The sequence below is a fragment of the Petaurus breviceps genome, unplaced genomic scaffold (genome assembly GCF_028583685.1).
Source record: "Petaurus breviceps papuanus isolate PSGF00001 unplaced genomic scaffold, PetGlider_PUasm1.0 90503, whole genome shotgun sequence".
NCBI classification, from domain to species: Eukaryota; Metazoa; Chordata; class Mammalia; order Diprotodontia; family Petauridae; genus Petaurus; species Petaurus breviceps.
This window is the reverse complement of record NW_027187265.1, coordinates 748289-760840: the sequence shown is the minus strand read 5'-3', so window position 1 is coordinate 760840 and position 12552 is coordinate 748289. Positions and strand designations below refer to the sequence as shown.

The following is a 12552-nucleotide window of genomic DNA, read 5'->3' as shown; positions in this document are numbered from 1 at the left end:
TGACCAAAGGTCAGTAGCTGGGCAACCACGGCCTCATCTCTAGCACACCTTCTATCCTCCTGGAGAGCAGAACAGACTCTGCCTGCCTAGACCCAACTGCTGGGACTGACGCCATCAGACTGACCCCAGAAGCCATGCTGGGCCCCCAGCTGCTCATCATTGTCTTGGTCACCTTGGTCACAGCCCAGGGAAGTCCTGTCCCCATTCAGGATGACATCCAAGTGCAGGAGAATTTTAATCTCTCTAGGGTAAGAGTTTTGATTTCTCCTGGGGGAGGGAAGGAGGGAGAAAAAATTTGAAACTCAAAATCTTATTAAAGTGAATGTTGAAAACTATCTTTACATATATTTTTTTTAATAAAATACTATTCAGTGGGGGAAAAGAGTTTTGATTTCTCTAGGATTAGTTTTGATTCCTAGAATGGGAATTTTGATGTCTCTAGTGTGTTGTCACATAGTCAGATCTCCTGGCTATGACAAGCAAAGGAGCATTCAGACTCACTTTTAACTAAAGGTTTGCAGTCTTGGGGAGCTATAAAGATGTGTCTGTCGTTATTCTAAATTCAGGAAAAATTGTGAGATCATGAAGGGAAAGTGGTTTGGGGAGGAGGGAGGAGAAGCAAGGACAGAGTTTTGAATGACTGTTGGGAGTCATTCCATTGGGTCCAATCATCATAAAAATTATACATTTTTAGGGAGACGTATAAGTTTACCTCTCCACAGCTTGTTGGGACTTTCTGGGTTCCAAAAATCCTGTTAATAAAGGCCAAATAGCCTTTGAAGTAAAACTATCTTAAATTATTATCCCCCAAAATCTGAGGAGGGATTACTTGGCAACCAGGTGAGAGCAAGAGCCATAGGAAATAGAACCCAGGGCCTGGCAGAGGAGGATAAGCCAAAGTGGCAAGACACCGAAAATGGATTTCACTAAACTAGAGTTCCCCTCCTCCCCCCAACCCCACCAAGAGGCAGACTGTACCTGAAGAGGGATGGTCTACAAACCAGCAGTGGAGAGAGGTGGCAGGGCCTCTCAGGATGGGAGGGGACACATGGATGGCCACTGTTCCTTTTCGCTTCACAGATGTTTGGGAAATGGTATGATGTGGCCATTGCTTCCAATTGCCAGTGGCTGAAACGGTTCCAGCGCCGATTCTCTGTGGGTACCTTTGTCCTGGGCGAGGGGCAGACTGATCAGGAGATCAGCACCGTCAATACCAGATTTAGGTGAGTCTGGGAACTGGGTGGGAGAGGAGATGAAGAATACGGAGGGAACAGTATCACAATGAGCCACTGTCCTCATCCTTCCCCCCCCCCCCCTTCCTTCTTCCTTCATTCCCCCTGGGCCAGATTCCATAGGACTGTAGGATTCAGAGCCAGAAGGGACCTCAGAGATCATTTCATTCAATCCTCCTCACTTTACGACCCCAGTAGGTAAAGTGACTTGCCCAAGTCTCTTGCAGGTAGCAATATCACCCCCTTTGAGTCAAGCACATGGCACAGTGCCTTTAGTACTGCAGGTGCTTAATAAATGTTGCTTTCTTGCTTGAAATGAAGGTAGGATTACATAGATAAGGACAAGCCTATAATAACACCCTTAAAAAGTGTCCTTTATCTTTGAAGATCCAGGGCAGCAAAAACAATTGCATTTTAGTCTTTGCATTCTCAGTGCCTAGAACAGTGCCTAGAGCATGAGGAGTCAATAAATGCTTGTGGAATCTGACTGAATTGAATTATTTTGCTCAGTCGTTTTTCAGTCATGTCTGACTCTTTATGAGTTTTCTTCATGGGGTTTTCTTGGCAAAGATACTGGAATGGTTTGCCATTTCCTTCTCTAGCTCATTTCACAGATGAGAAAATTGAGGTAAACAGGGTTAAGTGACTTGACCAGGGTCGTTCCACTAGTAAGTGTCTGAGGATGGATTTGAACTCAGGAAGATGAGTCTTTCTGACTCCAGGCCTAGCACTCTATCCATTACACCACCCAGCTGACCTTGAATTATTGAATTATTAGCCAAGTAATAAAGGGAAGCAGGAAAATATTTACCTCCCCTGCTTGTCCCCTTTGCATCTTCCACTGCCTGACACTCTCAGCCCCCTAGTCTCAGCTCTATTCCCACAGGGCCTTGATCTTGGTCATCAGCTAATCACCACTAAGGGTTCATTGAGAATAAGAGGCTCACCATCACCTTTCTCAGTTGGGCCTTCACATTTTTATGGAGGACTTGTAGGGGTGAAAAGCCTCTAAGAACAGAAGAAAGAACCCTTAAGTGTAGAATTTTAGGCACCTGTGGCAATGGAAATGGTGGGAATTATTTCAGGCAGGGGGATTCTGAAGCTGGAAGTCCTCAAACCTCACCTTGTGTACAGCCTTCAGATCTGCTTGTGAGTAAGGCTGGCTCAAACCAAGGAGCTAGAGAAGCCAGTGCTTCTAGGCCTAGAAGAAGGATTTGGGATTCTTGTTGGTGACGTCTCATCTACCTAGAAACTGGCCCCTGGAAAACCTTCCTGTCACCCACCTCCACTTACGAAGGCATAGCCTGCATTTACTTAGATCATACATGGGTGTGTGGCTACTCCCATCTCTTCACCATTCCTTGAAGATTCCTGTTTCATCTTTTATCTTTGTTCTTAGCTCCTGGTACATAGTAGCCACTTAATGAATGTTTATGGGTTGACTGATTGACACAAATAATAACCGTTTGGAAACTTAACAGGTGATCTTTCTCAGTACTGTAGTGAAGGAAATTCATCACCCAATGGTCAACCTTTGGTTGTTGAGCCTCTCCTGACTTAGCTTGGCTGGTCATCAGACCATTGTCAGGCCTCTGCCTAATGGCTTTCCAGCTTGGTAGTGTCCGCCTCACTTGGGATGACCTACAAAACCTCACTCACACAACACTACAATGACTCTTTGTAGTAGGACACTTTAGGACCTCCATTTACCAGGGAGTAAATCTCACACTGCCTTCCTGTGAGCTCCAGAAAGAAGGAAATCTGGACCCCCAGGAGAGGTTAAATAAAGAAGAGTTCTGGACTACAGACACACACAATGAGATAGTGAGACAGAAGCTGAAAATTCAAGGCAAGAGACATGCTTTGGGGGGAAGAATAAGGGAAAAAGAGCCAGGACATGGGGTTCTTGCTCCAGGTCTGCCTCTAACTCACCGTGGGACCTTTCAAAGAGACTTCACCTCTTTCTGCCTCAACTTCTTTCTAGGCAAAATGGGGACAATAATGCCCTGCCCTGTCTACCTCACGAGGTTCCCACGGTCACTTGAGACAGTGGATTCAAAGAGCACTTTGAAAAGTTAAAAGGCTGATATAAATGTGAGCTTTGCTGTTTTTGTTGACTCTTCTAGGATTTACATTTCTTTGGGTGTGGGTTTCTTTGCCCCCTTTCCAGGAAAGGTGTCTGTGAACAAGATTCTGGGGCTTATCAGAAAACAGACACTGAAGGGAAATTCTTCTATCAAAGCTCTAGTAAGTATGTGTGATGGTGGTAGAAGGCGGGAGGGCAGAGGCAGCCGGTTAGGGTCTGCTGTGCTGGTTTCCTCTGTGACTCAGACAGTTTCAGCCTTCTCTTCTCCTGATTATTCATCTCTTTGCCTCTGGCCTTCCCCCATCCCCAATCCTGGGGCTATGCTCTCTAAATTCTTCATATCTTTTTCATGAGAAAGTCCAAAATGGACCAATAATCCCAGAATGATCTTGTAGCTTTGATGGATGGGTGCATATCTAGAGGGATGAAAGGATAGACAGATGGAAAAGACAGATGAATGCTTGGGGGAACACAAAGAATATGAGTTCAACCAAGGATGGGAAGATAAAAGAATGGATAGGTGAACTGAAAGAAAACAGATAGATGTTTGGAGAGAAGATGAAAGGATAGATGGAAAAATGGAAGGATGGATGAATGTTTGGAAAGACATATGGAAGGAGAAGACTGTTGAACAATGTTACCTATCTCCTGTCAGAGAGGGATTGACTCAAGATGCAGAACAAAAGACACATTTTTGAACATAGACAATGTAGTCATCAGTCAATTAGTCAACAAACATTTATTAAGGCTTACCATGTACCAGGCCCTGTGATAGGCACTGGGGACACATAAAGAAAGGCAAAAGGGAGTCCCTTCTCTTAAGGAGCTCACAGTATAAATGGGGGGAAATAACAGTCAAATAAGTACATATAAACAAAATATATACCAAGTAAATTGGAGAAAAACAAGAGAGAGAAAGTGTTAGTCTTAAGGGGGATTGGGAATGATGTTTTGCAGAAAGAAGAGACTTTAAGGGAGTAAAAAGAATGTAGGAATTTATTTGCTTGATTAAGTATATATTTGTTACAAAATTTTTGTTTTTTTTAATTGGAAAGGAGGAAAGAAAAATAAATTCTTGCTAATTGAAATATAAAATGACATGAAAATAAGATATGTGAAAGAATGACTCCTTGAAGAAATGTGTACTGAAAGATGAACAGATGGATTTTTGAGGGATGAAAGAATAGATAAAAGAGTGAAAAATAAAGTCTGGATGGATGTTTGGAAGGATATATGGAAGGATGACTTTCTAGAGGGATGGAAAGATGGAAGGGATAGTAGGTTGCTTAGAAGCCAAATAACTGTTTAGAAGAAAAAAAGGAAAGAATGAAGGGAAGGAGGGAATGGAGGGAGGAAGGAAGGAAGAAAAGAAGGAAGAAGGGAAGGAAGGAGGGAGGGAGAGAGTCTACCTAGCATTAGAAGACCATTTGCCATGGTGTCTACCCAGTCATACGTAGACTGACCATTGTATCTGCTTGTCCTCTGCAGAATGGAACGTGACCATGGTTTACTATGTGGTCCACACCAACTATGATGAGTATGCCATAATTCTGATGCAGAAATCCAGCCGCTATGGACCCAGCACCACTGTGAAGCTCTATGGTAAAGACCTACCAACCCAAGGAGAGGAGATGGGAGAGTGAAGCTAACAGAAACCTTGACTGCCTTCTTCCAAGAAAGCCCTGAGAGGGAAGGGACCCAGGAGAGCACCTAAGTTCTTTAAGACAATTAGAGCTATCCAGCAGTAGGGCTCAGGAGATACCAAGGTTCTCAGCCTTGGGGGTCTTCATGTTGATGCTAAGTGATCATTTGTCAGGAAGACTTTGAAGGGAATTCATGATTCAGCATCACATAATGGAATCCTTGTAACTTCCTGGACCAAAATGTCTTTTCCTGGCCACCATTCCCCTACAGGTGTTTTCTTCTGCCACTAGAAGGCAAGCTCCTTGTTGGCAAGCTTTTGTTATTTGTATTGCTAGCACTTAGCACTGTGCCTGGCTCATAGGGTACCTCTAATAAATGCTTATTGATTGATGGTCACCCATTGTTCTCAAGCAGAAGGCAGGGTATTGAGAGAAGAGACCAGAGAGGTTAGATTTGAGAGTTTGGAGTTCTAAATCATTGGGTGTGCAAGGAGATGAGAAGTCAGGGTAGGTGGGAGGGAAGTAGTATGGTAACTCTGGGATTGAGGGAAGGGGGCAGATTGTTGGATGGCCATATTAGAGGTGTTGCCCTCAGTACAAGGCCACAGGGGCTGAGAAGAAGACCCCAAGACTAGAGTCCACCATAGCTGGCTTACTCTGCTTTCCCTCTCAGGTCGGAGACCCCAGCTTCGGGAAAGCCTCCTGGAGGAATTCAGGGACTTTGCCCTGGGTTTGGGCATTCCTGAAAGTTCTATCTTTTTCAAGTCAGACAAAGGTAAGCCAAGTTTCCATTGGGTCACCATCGCATCAGCTGCTCTTTTATGCTCTGAATTTTCCCCAAGTCCTTTCCCAGACAAAATAACCCTATGAGAAGTCAGGGCAGGAGTTCTACAGGAAACTGAATGACTGAGTCGTCAAGGTTGGTCTCTATCCCATGATACCCTCATGTTAAGATTTTCACAAAGGTAATCAGTGTCTGTTTTCTCATAAGGAACTCTCTGCTCAAGTGCCCTAAGAAGTCCTACAGCCATAAGCATGATCAAATATTCGATGTTTGGGACAAAAGGTCTCCATTTTTAACCTTTTTCTCAGGGACAAAGACCATTCTCTCAAAGAGTAGACACATCCAGTGCCATTCAGTTGACCCTGCTGGGTTTCCCAGTGTCCCAGTGAAATAGTGCAAGAGTATTTCTCTTTGTTAGGTCCTTCTTTGGAGAGCTCTATTATATGGGCAGATTAGTCAGGCTCCCCCAAATTAAACTATCCATATTTCCTCCCGAAGCCTGGTAATAGAGCCTGCTCAAACCCACTTACCTGAGCTGATTGTTAAATCTTCACTGTGTGCATTTTACACTATAAATCAGGACTTTATTTATTGTTTTATTGTCTGGTCTCAAGAAAATGATGGGGAAAATGTTAATAATGTAGATTACATTTAAAAGTGTATCCTATACTTTTCTTCCTCCTAGAGAGTTGGTTGTTAAACATTTACCAGCACAACTTTACATCTCACCATTTTCTCCTTCTTCCCCCGGGTACTAGGTGAATGTGTTCCTGGGGAGGTAGAACCTACGACTCCACCTGTACCTGAGCCTCAAGTGAGTCTTTCAGCCTCAGTCCCTGCCTGCTATATTCCTTTGGGATGGAGTCCACCAGGCTGAAGCTCTGGGCTATACTTCCTAAGGAAGATGTCAGGGTGGAGTCAAGAAAGCATCAAGTTACAAAAAAACTAGCCGTGTGACCTTGGGCAAGTCACTTAACACAATTGCCCTCCAAAAAGCAAAAAATTAAAAAAGCATCAAGTATTCCAGAGATATCTTATCCACCCTGTCCCCCTCCTCCAATCACTATTTAAATCATGGAAACATTAACTATGATTCTGTTTGCACACCCATTCTCAAAACTAATCACCTAAGTGATCATAGAGGTCAGAGTGGGCAATCATAGAAGTAGTTCTCAGATAAAGGAACTTACTTCCCTTTACCAAGTCTTAGTTTTCCTCCCCTAGAGAAGCCGGCGGGCTGTGTTACCTCTAGAGGCTGAGGCATCTGGAGCTGGTCCATTGCCCACTGGGTTTGTCAAAAAAGAAGGTAAGGATCCCCAGATTGCTCATCTATGCTCCCTCCCTCCATACCAGAAGGGAGAGCACTACCATTAACCCATCTGAAGCTTATCCACATAGATATGTCCTCCAGACGTACTAACATGGGCCAATTCTTCTTGGTCCCAGGGACAGAGAAACCCTACCCTCACAACCAGGGGTCAAAGGACTAGACTAGTGAAAATAAGATCAAATCAAGAAAACGCATTGAAGCTTAATGGGTAATTTTCCTAAAGTGAAGATCTCACCGTGCCATTCTCTAACTCAGTAGATTCCAATGGCTTCCTTGTACCTCTAGGGTCAAATAGAAATTCCTCTGGTTTTTAAAGCCCTTCACAACCTAGCCTTGCTTTACCATTTCAACCTTATTATATGTCACTTCTCTTACAACACGCAGTGGTCCAGCCAAACCATCCTATTTGCTGCTCTTCATGTATGACAGACAGTCCATCTCCAGTTCCCACACTTTTGCACTCATTGTCCCCCATCCCCCAATGCACTTACTTCTGCCTTCCATCTTCTCTGGATGTACTGTGTACTCCCTATTATGTTTCTGCTTCCATTAGAAGGTAAGCTTCTTGAGGGCAGGCATTGTTCTTCCTTTTTCTTTGTCTCATCAGTGCTTAGCATAGTGTGGGGCACTGAGTAAGCACTTCATAAGTGTTTGTTGATTGATTAGAATCCCTCCATTCTTGCAAAACCCAGTTCATGCTACCTTCTACATGAAGCCTTTCCTGACCCTCCTTGATCTCACTGCCAGCTACTAGTGCCCTTCCTGACAAATTTTCATTATCTTTATTTTGTATATATTTGTGTCAGGATATACTGTCTTCCCTGATAGAATTTCAGCTCCTTGACACAGAGACTATTTTAATTTTTGACTGTGTCACCTCAGCACCTAATTCATGCCTGGTAAATGGTAGGTGATTAATAAATACTCTTGTCTGATTATCTGATTCTGTATTTATGTGCCTGTCCCTAAGCTAGGCTATGATGTAGAAAGTACAAGAGGAGACAGAGTGCCTGCCTTCAGGGAGTTTACAGTCTCACTGGGGAGATGAGACACAGGAACACTTAATAGTGTAAGAACAATACAATCATACCTGGCCTTCAAGGCCCAGCTCCAATACCACCTCTCTATGAGACCTTCTCTTTTCCTCTTCCCATCTCCCTACCAAATGATAACTCCCCTTTCTATGCTGCAGTTGTTGTTGTCATTTGTCCTTTGTTCTTGAAGACGACCATGATATTGGGGAGGTGATGCCATGACATGCAAGTAAATTGGATTTAAGTGAGGAAGGACCGTGCAAGATCGCCAGCCTCACTCTCTCCTCCAAAGTCATCTGGGTCCATGTAGATGGCAACCACACTGGCAGACCCAGGATGACTGCTAGCACAGGTTTTTAGATCTTCTTTAGGAGGAAATATAGCAGTTAAGGGGTCAACAATCTTTTAAAAATTACATTCACTAGTTCAGGGGAAAAGTCAGTGCCCTGAACTTCAGAGAAAATACAAACAGAAAATACAAGCAGAGAAATAAATACCAACAGACAGGGCTCTGACTGCCTGTATCAACTATACACTTTACATACATTCCTGGATGGAGAGAGCCTTTACATCTGAGCAGTCGGGGGGATGAATAAAGAGCCACTCAGAATCTTGAACAGGAAATCACAAGATCCTTCTCATAAGTGAGCCCCCAAAGCAAAATACCAACTCAGAGTATATATACACTTCTCAGAGGCAGGAGGTGTCACAACCCTGGTGACTCAGTGCATGATTGGAAATTAACAAAAGGTATGAAAGCCTTCCTACAAGCAAGCCTCCCCTAAGCAAGCTTCCCTTAATGAGCTCCATGTGAGGCCTATTAATGGGGGGGAGGGGAGATCTTATATCCATTAACATTACAGTCCAGTAGCCAGATATAGATCAGGATGACTGGAGATGGCCCAAGATGCAGTGGGAGACCTTAGCAGATGCTGTTCCATGTTACTCCTTTGTATTATAGTATTTGTGTCTGTGTCTTACCTCCCTACTGGACTGTGGACTTCTCAAAGCTGCCCCTCAGGGACGAGTGAGGGCTTTGTACCTACTACATGTTCAGTCAATATCTGCCTCTGCCAACTCCTCAGATTTCTGCCACCTCAAGCAAGATGTGGGGCCCTGCCTAGGAATGAAGAGCAGATACTTCTATAATGTCTCTTCCATGGCCTGTGAGCTTTTCCACTATGGGGGCTGCTTGGGCAACGGCAACAACTTTCACTCTGAGAAGGAGTGTCTCCAGACCTGCAGGACAGAGGGTAAGGTCAAAGCTGGGGGTCAGTTGCCAGCTATCTGTATGAGAGTAAAGAAGCATTTGGGGGGATAACTGCAAACAGTTTTCTGTTTGGCCTTGGAATCTGTTTTTGTCATCTTTTGGGCAGCTTCCGTTTGGCTGGAGTCAGCATCAGTGAGTCTGTATCCTGAGAGTTCACCCCCATATCTTTCCTGTCCTCCCCAAACCCAACAGGTCATAAGACCAAAAATTTAGAAATGGAGACCTTAGAGGTGACCTGGTTTGACCTCCCTCATCAAAAAGGGAAACTGAGGCCCAGATCGGTTAGTCCAGGGTCATACAAGATCTTGGATTTAAACTCTTGTCCTCTGACTCTAAGGTTGTTATTCTTTCCACTGTACCATGAAGACCTCCATCAAAGTTCTGAAATGGGGGTAGAATTTCAAATCACCTACTATGGAGAATTTGTACCCATTCTGTCTCAATGAAATTCTTCTATCCCTGGGAGCTCCTGGAGTCATGGGACAGAATCAGGCTCCTCAGGAGGATGAGTCGTTCCCCACCTTCACCCCTACCCCTGAGAATACAGAGGCATTAGTATCTGTCAGGCTGCCTAAGTATCACATAGGGGCATCTCTTGTCTGGGCAGGGCCTAGTGGCTATAACCAGTGTTAAAAGGGGCAGGACTCAAGGTTGGATAACCTACTTCCCTCCCCTCTCTCTACCTCCTATGTGCTAAATAGCACCGTGCTAAAGCCATGAAAGTTTATTCCTTTCTATCCTCAATGGCTATGGACACTGTCCACTGAGGCATCATGGGGCCTTCTGATTTCTCCCTCAAACAGTGCCCTGCCAACTTTCCATCCACCATGAAGTGCTGTTGACTAATGAATCTACCTTAGCACGTCTTCCCTCTTCTGGGGCACTTAACAACTCAATAGGGAACAAAACTTAGATGGTGGAATTTCGGGCAGGGGGTAGAGGAGGTCTATTTGTGGAGCACTGGGAGCAATCTAGCCCTAGCCATAGCTATTCATTTACCCATCAAAGTTCCTCTCTACCAAGCCCTACTACCCCAAAAGGAATTCTTAACCTTTTTTTTTCCTGAGTGCCATGGCAAATTGGCAAGTCTGATTTGGCAGTCTGGTAAAACCTCTAGATCTCTTCTTAAAATAATATTTTTAAATGCATAAAATAAAATACAAAGGATTACAAAGAAAACTGATCATATTGAAATACAGTTATAATTTTTTTTAATTCACATCCTATAGATCAAGAACCACCACCATAGGACAATCAGAAGTAGTTAGACCTGGGTTTTGTCTTGCTGACCTTCTGCTCACTGTCTCTCTCTAGCTGCTTGCAGACTGCCCATCGTGACTGGCCCCTGTCGTGGAAACCACCAGCTTTGGGCTTTTGATGCTACCCAAGGAAAGTGCATTCCCTTTTTCTACGGAGGCTGCCATGGCAACGGGAACAAATTCTACACAGAAAAGGAGTGCAAGGAATACTGTGGTGTGCCTGGTGATGGTAAGAGGCACCCAGCTAAGGAGCATATCCCTTACCCTTAGGGCCTACGAGACAGGTTGCAGGGCTTCCATTAGGAAAAGACATAGAAGGTCCTAAAATCACAGAAAATAAGATCATAGATCTAGGGCTAGAAAGCACCTCAAAAATCATCTAGTCCAAACGTCTCATCTTTGAGGTGAATAAACTCAGGTCCAGGAAGGTTGTGACCCTTCCCAGGTCATACATGCAGAAGCTACCAGAAGTAGGATTTGAACCTGGGTCCTCTGACTCTAGTCAAAAAAGGTCATGGCTCTTCCCACTCTGCCCTTCTATTGAACATCACCTAGCCACTTGCCTCATTTTATCTAATGTCTCATGGGAAAAATAAGGTCCTAATGAATACTACTCCTTCTACCTCAAAGTCTTTTTTGTATCTATGGGTGATCCATGACTGACTCTTTTTTGGGGGGGTGGGGGTCCTTTCTGTCTTTAGAGGAGTTCCTGCGACTCTCCAACTGAACCCAGACCTCCCTCTGTGTGTGCCTGAGCAGAAGGCAGCCAGCCATGTGTTCCTGGAAAAGCTGAGGAAACAGAGGAAGCCAAGCATAGCATAGAGGGAGCTCCCAGAAAGTTAGCCCCAGTCACCCTGAATTAAGATAAATCTCTAAAGACAAACCCCAGCGTCCCAAGTTTGAATCTCGAGTTGTATTTGATCTACTATGTCTGTTCTTGTTCTGGCCTTCAGACTTCTTTTAAAGGTGACCAGACAGCTCGGACTTCTCTTTCTATGGGCACTATGATTCGGCATCTCTAATGGGTTTGTCTCCTGTCTCCTTTGATTCAATAAACTTTTATTAAGTACTTTACCTGTGCTTGTATAATAGGAGTAGGGAATGTGTTGTTTGGTGCTAAGCTGAACGTAGAACTCCAATGTTCCACTTCAACAGAAGCACACACTAATCCTGTGTTCTTCTGTCTCTGTCTCTCTGTCACCTTTTTTCTCTGTGTTTCTCTCTTGTCTCTGCCTGTCTTTTTCTCTGCCTTTCTCTGTCTCTGTCTAACAGACTAGAGGGTATGTTTTTAGGATACATACAAGAATTATGTCAAAGTACAAGATTCTCTCTTAAATCAGTTCAAATCCTTGGGCCTCCTAAGCTCATAGGATTCAACAATTCAACAACCCCCCTTTTTGGGGGGGTGGGGGAGTTGAGGTGGGTCATAAAATCCCTTTAAAATGAGCAAAACAACTCTTCCCTCATATAATACCCGTAAGAGGGAGAAGCACTTCTGAAATATACGTAGACATAACTCTTTAAGGGATTAACTAACCAATTATTCACAATGCCCTATTTAATGGAGGAAGATTTATCTATTAACCTTACTATAATCCAGGCTCTGTGCTAGGTATCAGGGATGTTAGTGCAAAAACAGTCCCTGACTTCAAGGAGGTTCCATTCTACTGGGAAGGATGCAACATATCCACAGATTAAGTAAATATAAGATATATACAAAGTGGGACAGGTAGGTGGTACAGTGAATAGAGCACCAGCCCTGGAATCAGGAGGACCTGAGTTCAAATCTAGTCTCAGATACTAGTTGTGTGACCCTGGGCAAGTCACTTAACCCTGATTGCCTCCTTGTCCTCTTAGAAAAAAAAAAGAAGATATATATATATATATATATATATATATATATATATATATATA

The 12552-nt window shown here is 43.9% G+C and overlaps 1 protein-coding gene across 1 annotated transcript; it reads left to right on the top strand.

Moving 5' to 3' along the window:
• Positions 1-134: 134 nt before the first annotated feature.
• Positions 135-11478, top strand: AMBP (alpha-1-microglobulin/bikunin precursor). Its single transcript, XM_069062665.1, has 10 exons — positions 135-248; positions 1081-1223; positions 3403-3479; positions 4807-4920; positions 5635-5736; positions 6504-6559; positions 6970-7051; positions 9195-9362; positions 10694-10867; positions 11340-11478. The coding sequence occupies exons 1-10, from the start codon at positions 135-137 to the stop codon at positions 11363-11365; spliced, it is 1056 nt and encodes a 351-aa protein (XP_068918766.1). The 3' UTR covers positions 11366-11478.
• Positions 11479-12552: the final 1074 nt, after the last annotated feature.

Bases quoted from the DNA above. Each gene is read 5' to 3' on its own strand.
- AMBP (XM_069062665.1), top strand. From the start codon at position 135: ATGCTGGGCCCCCAGCTGCTCATCATTGTCTTGGTCACCTTGGTCACA. The intron at 7,052-9,194 runs GTAAGGATCCCC...CCAACTCCTCAG, and splicing joins TGGGTTTGTCAAAAAAGAAG to ATTTCTGCCACCTCAAGCAA. The intron at 9,363-10,693 runs GTAAGGTCAAAG...GTCTCTCTCTAG, and splicing joins CCAGACCTGCAGGACAGAGG to CTGCTTGCAGACTGCCCATC.